A 12,903-nucleotide genomic window follows, 5' to 3' on the forward strand; every position below is an offset into this window, starting at 1 on the left:
TGTTACTGTTATATTTTATAATATTAATATAATATATAACATATATTATACTCTTAATTACTGTACAATACTGTTATATTTATACTGTTACAGTTATATTTTAGATTTGATTACCATTTAAATCAGTAGACTTTGGGTAAAGCAGATTACCCTCTATAATGTGGGTGGGCCTCATCCAATCAGTTAAATACTTTAAGAGAAAACACTGAGGTCCCCTGAGGAAGGAGAGAATTCTGCCTTCAGACTCAGACTGCAACATCAACTCTTCCCTGAGTCTCCTACAGATTTCGAACTTGCCAGCCCCCACAACTACATGAACAAATTCCTTAAAACAAATCTCTTTTCTCTCTCTTTATATATACATCCTATTGGTTCTGTTTCTCTGAGAACCCTCACTACTACAACATGATTATATATTGTAAATTCTGCAAATTTCTATGTATAATAAATCTCACTAAAAGAAGAAACAGTATTTACCTAAAAGTATCATATTTAACATTTGTATATTCAGAAGTCATAGTCAAAATGTCTTTAGGATCAAAAGAAATAATTGCTTTAAAATTTTTATTTAAGGAATAGAATCATGATGGCTGAGGTCATGAAATTAATAATTTGGGATTATGATTCCCACTGAAAAAACAGAAACAAAAAAAACCATGAACACTCTTTCAATAGGTAACTAATAAACGATGACTAGGATTAAAGCTGAAATACCTCTCTGGTCCAATGGTTACACAGAATCTGCTTGGTTTTCCTCCCCAGTGTTGCATTTCAATTCTAATTGCATGATTAAACTAACAAATTGAGCTCCAGACCCCTCCCCTGCCTGAAAAAAAAAGTACCTAGCTGACAAAATCAGAGGTTGTAAGAAAATGCTTTTCCAGTACAAGTAATGTAAGAAACAAGTGCAGTGAAGGAGAGGTTTCAGCTTGAAAGACAGTCATCAATACAGACAGATTACTGTAATTCTGGCTGCTGGTATGATCGATTTGGGTAGCATATGACAATCAATATTGTCCCCATTTAGTGAACAACATTAGATTCATGGTTTTAGAACATGTTCCTAGGATAAAATTTAAACTGTATTTAATGATCATAAATAGCACAATTTATGCTTTGGAATCTTAGTGAGTACTTTTATTGGGCATAAAATAACTGACACAGCAGTACAATTTTCCAAATATAATCAAGCTTATTATTTTTTATCCCTTCATTTCTTTTATGAAGAGTAAAGGATTAACTGGTGGTTTCCAAAGCCTACCTGTATCTCAATTTCTGTTGTAATTTATGTTAACTAAATTGTTGACCAATTTTAAAATGCTTGATTTTTTCCTTAATGAGAACTTAATCTGATATTTCAAAAAGGTACATCTTAAAATTTAATACATTATGTTTCTGAAATAAGTATTTATTTAAAATTAAGACAGATGTACCTGTATTTCAATATCTTAAAATACAAATGTCTAGTTGTAGTTTATTATATAAATGTTCATTTGAAAATCAAGTAATCCACCTGTATGAAGTCATTTCCCCCCAACATTTAGAATACAGAACTTTGTACATTATATATATATATATTTGTACTATATATATGCATATGTATGTATGTATTAAGTAGAGATACTATACTACTAGCCTTTGCTGCATGTATATACATACTACACTAGGTATATATACTACACTCAGGTAGCATGGGAAAACAACTTCCTGTAGTTTCTAAACTCAAGATTCCAAGTCAAGAAAAATTTGTTTGATCTACCTGATTTAATGTATTTACTCTGTGTCCCAGAAGTAATTTTGCTGGTAGAAAACTTCAGATTTTCTGTTTAAATAAAGTATTCATGTTTACTATTTTCATCAATTTTCTCCAATGTGGTATCTATTAACATCTTAGCAAGATTGGCTATTAAAAACATGATGAAGTAGGCCTGAAAAATCCAACCCAATCGATCAACCTACCAATCAACCAAACATAAAAATCCAATTAGGCAATTCCTTGGTGTTGGGTAGACTTGTTTTATATTGACTGTAATCTTTACACATAACAGGATTAATCATTGCACAAAATAATGTAACTTATTATTATATCTACTAAGTATATCCAAGTTCATTATCTCATTTAATCTTTACGACAATTCTGAGATGGTTATTAGCATCTTTTTTACTGCTGAAGAAAGTGAGGTTCAGAGATTCTGTGACTTGGCCAAGATCACAAGGCAGAGCTTGAGTTAAAAATTAATGCTTTCTAACTGCAAAGCCAGCTTTTATATACCTTTAGTGTAACATGAAGTCTGAAATAGAAGACTATGAACAGGGATGTAGAAAAAAAAATTAAGCCATATTCCCAAAACTCTTGAGTTTGCATTTTAAAACTACTTGGTAAGGAGTGCGTCTTAAATGTTGTTGTACCTCATGTCAGAAAGTTTGTGCTTGCTCAATAAGTTGAGTTCCTATTTTATGACACAAGAGGCAAATAGAGTTTTGCATTACAATCTAATCGATCTCACCACTTTCCAAAAAGACCTAAGACATTTATTTACACAAGAAAGTACAAACTCTTCCATATCTACCTCTATGCTCCACTTTCAATTGCACCTTTAATGAAATGACAGAGGACACTCTCAGAATGGACATTAGGATATAGTGAACTGTGAAAGAGGCAAAGGTCAGAGAGTAAATATCCTTGATGAAGCTAACAGAGTGGATAAAATTTATGGGTAATAACCGTATATTACATGTTAGATTAGCTACTGTTCTAGAGATATTCAGGAGACAACAAACTGAAAAGTATATGCCAATAAACAGATTAAAACTACAAAGCTTTTATGGAAGTACAGGTTGAATATCCCTAAGCTGAAAATCTGAAATCTAAAATGCTCCAAAATCTGAAACTTTTGAGCTCTGACATGACACTCAAAGGAAACATTCATTGAAGAATTTCAGATTTCAGGTATTCAGATTAGAAATGTTCAATTAATTGGTAAGTATAATGAAATTTTCCAAAATCCAAAAAAATCTGAAATCTGAAACACTTCTGGTCTCAAGAATTTCAGAGAAGGGATATTCAACCTGTGTTACAATGAGATAAAAATCAGAATAATAAAAATTTAGAAAAAGTAGACTAGGAAAGTGAGAATTTGTCAGTAAGCATCTTGTTTTGTAAAGGAAAAAGATACTGTATCTAGGGAATGAAGCTGTAATTCCTAAAAAAGGCACATGGTATGTGTGGACCTTATAAATGGTAAGCTGTGAGTATGGGTTTCACAAATCAATCTCCCCATAGTTTATTCACATCTGGGGAAAAGACTCAAGATTCCAGGCCCCAAAGGTAAAGGAAATGAAACTGATTGCTGGCTGAGCTCAGCAGGGTTCACAAAAACTCAAGGGTCTTCTTGAATAGTTCCTCCTAATGCTTCAAACAATCAACAGACAATATAGTCTTCAAAACAATCTTCAGAAACAATCAACAGACTGTATAGTCAAAGACAAGCGACTTAGAAATAAACTCGCTATGTCCATACTACTCACTGAACTTGCCTACCGAAATTTCTTTTCAATTGATAAATCTCTATTTAGTGGATGTCTCCAAATTATACTTTTGTTAACAATTCAAGGCTCATTTTAGTCATTATGATTTCACTAAAATGACTACTTCAAATATGAGTTTTCAGTTTAAAGTAAGTGAAGATATAAATGCTATGAAAAAGAAATACTACAGAAATGTCATTAAGCTTAATCAATGTAACATACCATGATCCACCTGCAATTCCATTTCACTGTGTCAGAATACATGAGAAATTACAGAGTAATCAGATAGCTTAAGTCTATTTTCATCAAAAGAAGAAAATGTACGTGGTAAACTACCAAGTTAAGATAATAAATCTATTTCATGTGGACTGGAACATAAGATATTTTTAAAAACCTTCCTTTAAAGCTTATCATTTACAGTTTATTATATAAAAAATAAAATGTTTTAAATCATATAGAAAAATTATATGAAAAACATAAATTTATTTTAGAAAGGAATATCAGAAAACAATTTAAATTTAAAACTTTGCGTATGTTGTGTGCCAGGCACTGTTTTAAGAGCTTTACACATATTGACTCATTATTAGTTGTCATAACACTATGAGCTAGATATTATTATCATTCTCATTTTATAGACAAGAAAACTCAGGCTCAAAAAGGTTAAATAATTTTCCCAAGGCTACACAGCTAAGAAAGCATGGCCAGCATTTGAGTTTAGGCAATCTGGCTCTGGAAGGTATGCTCTTAAACATTCCCCATCTTCTCATACCTCCATGTCTCTGATTATGTTGTTCCCTCTGCTTGGAAGGCTCTTTGGCTCTTCCACCTGATTAACTCTTATTTGTCCTTCAAAATTGGTTCAATCCTCACTTTTTCAGAAGTGTTTCCTGACAACACCACTCCATCCAGGTGAGTGAGAGACCCCTTGTTACTATATTTCTGGAATACCTGCCCATATCTCTATTAACAACATGTACGCTGAATACAGTATGTTTCCCCAACTAGATTGAATTATTTGCAATGACTGTTTTGATTACTTCTGCAACTCCAGAGTCATAGAGTACCTGACACATAATGGGACTCTAATTAACCAAAAGATTAGTACTGATTAAAAGTATATAAAAGAGGGCTGGGTGCAGTGGCTCAGGTCTGTAATCCCAGCACTTTGGGAGGCCGAGGCGGGCGGATCACCTGAGGTCAGGAGTTCGAGACCAGCCTGGCCAACATGGTAAAACCCTGTCTCTACTTAAAATACAAAAATTAGCTGGGCGTGGTGGTGGATGCCTGTAATCCCAGCTAATTGGGAAGCTGAGGCAGAAGAACTGCTTGAACCCCAGAGTCGGAGGTTGCAGTGAGCTGAGATCGTGCCATTGCACTCCAGCCTGGGTGACAAAAGTGAGACTCCATCTCAAAAAAAAAAAAAAAAAGCATGTGAAAGAAAATATATCATTCAAATATAACTGCTCCAACACTGGGGAGGAAGTGAATCATCTATACATCAATAAACAGGGAATCAGGCTGGGTGCAGTGGCTCACACCTGTAATCTCAGCACTTTAGGAGGCTGACCAAGGTGGGACAATCATTTGAGCCCAGGAGTTTGAGACAAGCCCGGGAAACATAATGATACTCCATTTCTACAAAAAATATTTAAAAAACCCTAGAAAATAAAAGCCTTTAACAATACATAAGAAATATTTACCTTTGTGAGTAGACATACGTTAGAGTAGAAACCATTACATTAAAAAAAGGATACAAGTTTTGATACAATGGAATCAGAGATTTCAGAGCACGGCTTGCATTTATAGCTGTTGCTCTAACCATAATGGGTAGAACCTTTCCATTCACAATAGCACCATCAAAAAGGGGACCAAAGAAGGGAACCTGATTGAGAAATCAGAACATAATTTTACATTCAAATTACAGACAAATTGTAAATAAGAGCAATCAAGACACTTCGCATCCAAAAGTATTTCTGCTGCTTCTTTAGTTATTCCTTCAGTAAAAATACTATTTGAATTCAATTCTTTTCTGTGATGGGTCACTCATACTAGGACAATAAAAATGTCAAAGGTTTATAGGGTGTCTATTCAAAAGAACTATGTGCTTCATGTAACTGAGTAAATAATTTACCCACTTAGCCAATTTTCAAATTTTACTAGTTTCAATTGTACACAAAAAGCCAACACTAGAAGTAAATTTCCTTTTCTCCATTGAGTGAACAAAAGAAAAATATATACTTATAGGCAAGAAGTTAGTTTTTCATTATTTTTGTGTGACACTAGCTTTACTACAGAACCTAAAACCCTTATTACACAGTTTATTAGAAAAAATATCTATGTTTTGATAATTAAATGTTATTTTTGTGAGGTGACTCACTCACGGTTTCAAAACTTAGAAATTCTGTTTGAATAAGGTTGGCATAAATGGCAGCTGAAGGCAAGGAGGTAAGCTCTGGATAAGATGGTAAATATTTTAGATTTTGTGGTCACATGTTCTCTCTGTTGTATATTCTTCAATTTTTTTTTTTTTTAATTCTTTAAGGCTGGGCACGGTGGCTCATGCCTGTAATCCCAGCACTTTGGGAGGCCAGATCACCTGAAGTCAAGAGTTCGAGACCAGCCTGACCAAGATGGTGAAAACCTGTCTCTACTAAAAATAGAAAAATTAGCCGGGCATGGCGGCAGGCACCTGTAGTACCAGCTACTCGGGAGGCTGAGACAGGGAATTGCTTGAACCCGGGAGGCAGAGGTTGCAGTGAGCCGAGATTGCGCCACCGCACTCCAGCCTGGGTGACAGAGCGAGAGCCAGACTCCGTCTCAAAAAAACCAAAAACCAAACCAAAACCACCACCACCACCACCACCACCACCACCACCACCACCACCACCAAAACGTCTCTTTAAAAATGTAAAAAAACCCAAAACCAAAACCGAAATATTCTTAGCTTGTGGGTTGTATGAAACCAGGCTATGGGCCACAGTCTGCTGGCCTCTGGTTTAGGTGAACCCTGAAGAAACCTAAATTCACACATAAGAAATTCATACATGAGAAACTTAATCCAATTCAAGGAATTCTGAAGATTCTTAATCAATTGTCAAATGTAGGTTTTCTAGAAACTGAAGAATTCAGTTTAAAAAAGGGAAGGAACACACCAAAAATACTACCAAACTTATTATCCTGGAAGAAAATATTTCTGCAATAGTGTGTTTGAATTCTATGGTGTATATATAAGACATCCAACTATAGGATAGGTGACTGAATCATTTGGCTTATTTTTTTGTATTTGTAGAATCCTCATTTATTGACATGACTAATAATCATGCAATCTTAATAAGATATATCAACTAAAAATATAGGAATAGTCCTATTATAAAGTAAATGATTACTTCTTACTGTGATTTTTAGGAAATTGTAATTGTTCTCTTAATAAAAGGTAAGTCCTTTTTGAGCTTGGTACAAAGGAACTTTCACTCTGGCACTACCTAGCCAAATCCTCCATTTAAACACAGTTTCTTGCTATTTATTCTGTTTTAGCTCCTTCTGAACCAGGCTTAGGCAATCCATGTAGCTACCAGGGTCTATGTTACATTTACCCTCAGTTTCACAACTTGATGCCTACTCCAAATTTTATTCTGTAACATGGAAAGAAACCCATGAACCCCTATGAACCAAAATCTATTATTAAAATGGAAGATAAGGAGTTCTTACCTCTGGTTTTTTCATTATCTGAATACTGAACATGTGATTTTTCATTGGATATATTACAATAAGGACATCACCAAATTCTGTGGGAATAATTCCTCTCCTGTAGTCTCTAGTATGCTCTGACCAAACAATGTGCACTTCATCATTTCCCAAATGTCTCAACTGGAAAGACAAGAAAACAATTTATACTGCTTTAAAAGCTCTTTGAGTACAGTCATACAGTCACATACAACATAAAAAGGGGAAAAACGAAATTAAAAAATTGTTAAATTGCACTTGATCAGTTTTACATATGAAACACAAACACTCAAAAACATTAGGAGACACTGCAGAAGACCAGACAATTTCAATTGTCAATAATCAATGGGTAACAGAGAACTTAGATTTAAAAAGATTCACATATAGCCCAAATACTCTCCTTAACCAGCAACTGCACCAATTCTCCACTAACAGATCTTTTAAAAGATTGTTTTAAAAAAAGAAGTAAGTAACTCATAAATTGGATAATCCCCAGTTGAGTAAGAGAAAGTTGATTATGTTTGGTTTAACAAATTTATTTCCAGGTTTTCTTTGCCCATGAAACTCAAAAATTCTTCCAAATAGATGTCTTGAGAATTGTTAGACCCTCAAGACGTTATTTAAATGTTTGTGGGGTTTGCTTACAAAGGTGTTTCTGGCAATCAGAGAGAGTTAACATTATGATAATTAAAACTGTAAAAACACAAAACATTCAGAAGTTGGATTTCTAATAAGGTATTAAAAATGAACTTAATGCCCTTTAGTCTTAAGTTTTCTTCATAGAGACTGCTATAGAATAATGCATTTTATTATAAAATTTCATTATACTAGTACGTTTACTGATTCTGCCACTGTGAGCATTTGAGTTGACTTTTAGTGCAGATCTTACATGGGATTTCCATTAGTTTCAGATAACTAGACACACGGCAGGTGGAAAGGTTTAGAAGAGTAAACCTGGGATAACTGTCATCAATATTTACGCTATCAGCTAACATACGGGCAATTTCTATCTCAGAAATATGTCATTTATTTTGGCTTAAGGATGAACATAGGGTAGGAAAAAGAACTTAATATCTGATTTAAACAAAGAAAGGAGTTAAGTCCAATTAGTGAAAGCCTCTCTTCTGTCACTCCTTAATCCTGGAGTAACTCCTTATATGCATACACAAGTTGAATAATATAAATGTGTGGGACTTGGGCTTTGTGACATTTTTAAAAAGCAAAAAAGATTACACAACTCAGAAAAGCCATGGCTTCATAATTTCATTTTTTAATCAAAATACTTTAAAAATATCCTTCCTATACAGCCATCCCCATGTGTCAGCTTCCCTAATAGGTTTATGTTAACTGAATACAAAAGAAATGTGAAATAAATTTAACCAGGAGGGATGATCCAATCTAATTTTGATACATTAATGTCATATGCTGTACATGTTACAATAGCAGCCAGATCTAATACTAAGCTCCAGGCTATACTGAGATTTCCAAATGGCAGATTGTTCTAAGTGATATCAAGTATAATTGAAGTAATAAACGATAGTAAAAGCTGAGCACACTGTCAGGAAGAATTTAGGTATTTACTTTTTAAAATTAAATGAGTTAGGTAAGGAAAGACAAGACAACTGAAATAATGCAGGTCTCAATTTACAGAAAATTCCTTTTATTTATCTGCTACATTAACCCTTGAACTCTTGCCAAAACTATCTATAATTTCTAGTGCCCACTTATCTAAAGAAACGAGAAAAAAGGGCAAGTGTACTTTTATTTTATAACTGAAGCTTGTTCAAATATCTTCTGTATGGTATTAAAAGTCTGTTAAATAAGTTTAATGGAAAAGAACAACATATTTTTGCCAAGCTGTTGTAATGAAGATTTCTGGCACAGAACCACGTACATAACAAAGTCATTCTAAACATGTTCAAACATTTTAAGCGAAAAGCTTCATGAAATCCCTTATCATTTACATTCAAATGCTAAATAAGTAATTATTTTAGGCTGTCATAATGAGATATGACATTATGACATATCTTCTTCAAGATATGTTTTTATATCTTTAAAATCTCTTACATAGTAATTAGACACAAATTGAGAAATTGCTAATCATTGCTATGTGTCTTGGGAATTTTTGAAAGACTACTGAAAAAATCAATTTTTAATGGTTAAGCGTTAATAGAAATTTCAGGCACATGTATGTTTGACATACTTTATATATTATTTAATATTGATTTTATTTATTCCTTATCTCTATGGACTTACAAGATTGTGTCCTATGGAGCAGGGTGTGGTGGCTCACACTTGCAATCCGAGCACTCTGGGAGGCTAAGGCGGGCGAATCACCTGAGGTCAGGAGTTTTGAGACTAGCCTGGCCAACATGGTGAAACCCCATCTCTACTAAAAATACAAAAATTAGACAGGTGTGGTGGCATACACCTGTAATCCCAGCTACTCAGGAGGCTGAGGAGGGAGGATTCCTTGAACCTGGGAGGCAGAAGTTGCAGAGACCTGAGATCATGCCACTGCACTCCAGCCTGTGCGACACAGTGAGACTCCATCTCAAAGAAAAAAAAAAAGAAAGATTGTATAACCAGTAGGTTTTGCTATACTCTAAAACCACCAAAGAAGTTCCTACCTACATGTTTATTGACCCAGATGCTAATTCATTTCTGAAATAGAGTAGAAGACTTCTGTACATGGGATAGGTCTGTTAAAATGACTGGCAACCAAACTACTCTTCTAAATTTCTTTCAACTGCTACTGAAGTCATTTTGGAACTCAAGGTATATAACATAGGCTACAGATGACTATTATTACTTGAAGAAGACAAAGCAGCTAAATGAAATTTAACATGTGTACAAGTGAAGTCCTCAAATACACTAGAATGTTAATACTGGAAGAGACCTTAAAGTTCTAATTTCCCACCTGATACAGGAGCTTGTGCCACCATATGCCTGATAAGTAGACATCCTGCCTCGTCTTGAATACTTCTAAGGTTGGGGATTTTATGAATTCACAAATCAACCCATTTCTTATTTATTTATTTTGAGATGGAGTTTCGCTCTTGTTGCCCAGGCTGGAGTGCAATGGTGCAATCTTGGCTCACTGCAACCTCCGCCTCCCAGGTTCAAGCGATTATCTTGCCTCAGCTTCCCAAGTAGCTGGGATTACAGGCTCCCACCCCCACGCCCAGCTAATTTTTTATTTTTAGTAGAGACGGGGTTTCACCATGTTGGCCAGGCTGGTCTCGAACTCCTGACCTCAGGTGATCCGCCTGCCTCAGCCTCCCAAAGTGCTGGGATTACAGGCGTGAGCCACCGCGCCTGGCCCCCATTTCATTTTTAAAGAGCTACAATCATTAGAACATCTTAATACTAAGCTAAAAACTGCCTTCTGGATGCTAGCTCTTCCAAAATGAGCCTTACCAAATAAATCCAATCTGTATTCTATATATTTTCTGTTATCTGAAGATCAGTCTAATATATATCTTACCTTTCCTTTTCCAGGTTAAAAGTGTTCTTCTTAGCTCCTCTTACAGTTTACAAACATATTCATTATCTTGGGTTATTGTCTCAGTTTACTAATGTTTCTATTAAACTTGTGTATGGAATAGAATTACAGTATCAACACATGCTCTGGATAATACAGCAAACCCACAGTGGGCCTGTTTCTTCCTTCAGTCTGTTCAATAAATTACTTTCTGCATTTTAAAAATGATGGCTCAAATGGAACTTGTAGTCAGTTCAAGTTGCTAAGTCTTTTTCTTACAAAGTTCTTTTAAGCAGGTACAATTGACTGCTAGAACTAAAGAAGGGATTTCATAATTTTCCCTTGCCAGGTTCAGATTATCTTTAAGCTTATGAAGGTCTATTGTTAGCCTGACTATGCTATTCATGTGCTGGCTCTCTGCCAGATTTGGGCTATCCTTAAGTTCAAATTCCAGTGTCTTCATTTACATTTTGGACAAAAATGTCAAATGGGACAGGCTTGGTTAACAGCCTTACAGCAAGTCATTACAGACTTTCCTCCTGGTTAAAAAAATCCACAAAACCCTATATTTATTAAAGGTATTTATTAAGTGCTTACTGCTTACTGTTTGTGACAATTCATTAAATTTCCACAACAACACTATGAAGTAGTAATAATTATTATTATCCCTATTTTTACAGGAGAGGAATTGAAGCTTAAAAGGATGAAGTAACTCGCCTAAGGTCATACAAATAGTAAGTGGCAGAGCCAGGATTCAAACCAAGGCAGGCTGGTTCTAGAACCTATACTGTAACCACCTCCCTATATTGTTTCTTGTTAAATAATTAATTTATTTGCTATGAATATGATTATATAATCACTCATGAATATACTTACCAAACTCTTATTAAGACCACATTTCTTCAACTTGTCCACAACAAGCAACTTAGTTAAATGCTTTATTGTAGTCTATGGTTTTCCCTAATCTAGTAATCCTATTAAAACAAATTAAGTTATTTTGATGTGATTTGTTATGGTGAACTCATGGTGGCTCCTAGTGATCACTACACTTCATTATCTAAGTGCTCACAAACCATCTGTTTAATAATCCTATTTTGCCAGGCACTGACATGAAGCTCATGAATGTTGGTTAATTTCTATAGTCTATGGCCTGCTCCATGTTCTTCTGTGAAAATCAGATGTTCACCCATTGCTACAGACTGAATGTTTGCATCCCATCCACCCCCCAAATTCATATTGTGAAATCCCAACCCCCCAGTGTGTTGGTATTGGAAGGTAGGGAACTCTGGGAGGTGATTATGTTATGAGGGCTCCTTTATAAGGGATTAATGTCCTTATAAAAGAGACCCCAGAGAGCTTACTTGACTCTTCTGCTATTATATATAAGGTTACAATGAGAAGATCGTCATCTGTGAACAAGGGAGTGGTCCCTCATCAGACAATGAATCTGTCAGCATCTTGATCTTAGATTTCTCAGCCCCCAGAACTGTGAGAAATAAATTTCTGTGGTTTATAAGCCATTCAGTCTATGGTATTTTTGTTATATCAGCCTGAATGGACTAAGACATTCATCTTATGGCAATGCACTCATTCTCCATGATTACCAACAGGAATTCCAGAGTCAATTCTAGATTTCCTCAGTGCCATATAATATCACTCATCTGGGGCTGGAGACTAGAATTCTTATAAAGTAACTGTATTATGTCTCTCACTAAATCAACTTATCTTCCTGACTTCTCCATTTCTGTTAAAAGTACCTAACAACTAATTATAATCACTCAGGATTAAAACCTGATTGTCTTTTAGTCTTTTTTGATTACTCTGTTTTCCTTACTACATCGCTAATGAGCTCTTCATTTTTTAAAAAAAGTATATTCCTTTTCTGTACTTTCCTTCCTATTCCTCTACTGCTGTCCTAGATCACATGCTACTCATCCTACATACCATACATACTAATTCATGAGGTCTTAAAAGTCTTTTTTCTCTTCCTTCCCTCCTCCATATCCACCTTCTTTCATTCATAACCAAATATTGAGAGCTGACCAAATGCTAGCTTTTGCAGATGCAACAATGAGTAAAAACAGACATGGTCTCTGCTAGCAAAGCTTTGTGTACAGTGGAGGAGACAGAGTAAAATAACCATACAATAAATAAATAAATAATTTAAA

At 34.9% G+C, this 12,903-nt stretch overlaps 1 protein-coding gene across 15 annotated transcripts in view; it reads right to left on the reverse strand.

Annotated features, from left to right (window-relative positions):
* The window catches only part of RALGAPA1 (Ral GTPase activating protein catalytic subunit alpha 1), a 270,569-nt gene that overhangs the window by 26,609 nt on the left and 231,057 nt on the right, over window positions 1-12,903 (reverse strand). For all 15 annotated transcript variants that reach the window (XM_001141541.7, XM_063792836.1, XM_054666497.2 and 12 more), the window contains 2 exons: window positions 7,237-7,395; window positions 5,283-5,410 (listed from right to left, as the gene is read on the reverse strand). In XM_001141541.7, the coding sequence (XP_001141541.2) occupies window positions 5,283-5,410; window positions 7,237-7,395 (287 nt within the window). The remainder of the gene's footprint in view (window positions 1-5,282; window positions 5,411-7,236; window positions 7,396-12,903) is intronic.

The sequence above is a fragment of the Pan troglodytes genome, chromosome 15, assembly GCF_028858775.2.
Source record: "Pan troglodytes isolate AG18354 chromosome 15, NHGRI_mPanTro3-v2.0_pri, whole genome shotgun sequence".
NCBI lineage: Eukaryota > Metazoa > Chordata > Mammalia > Primates > Hominidae > Pan > Pan troglodytes.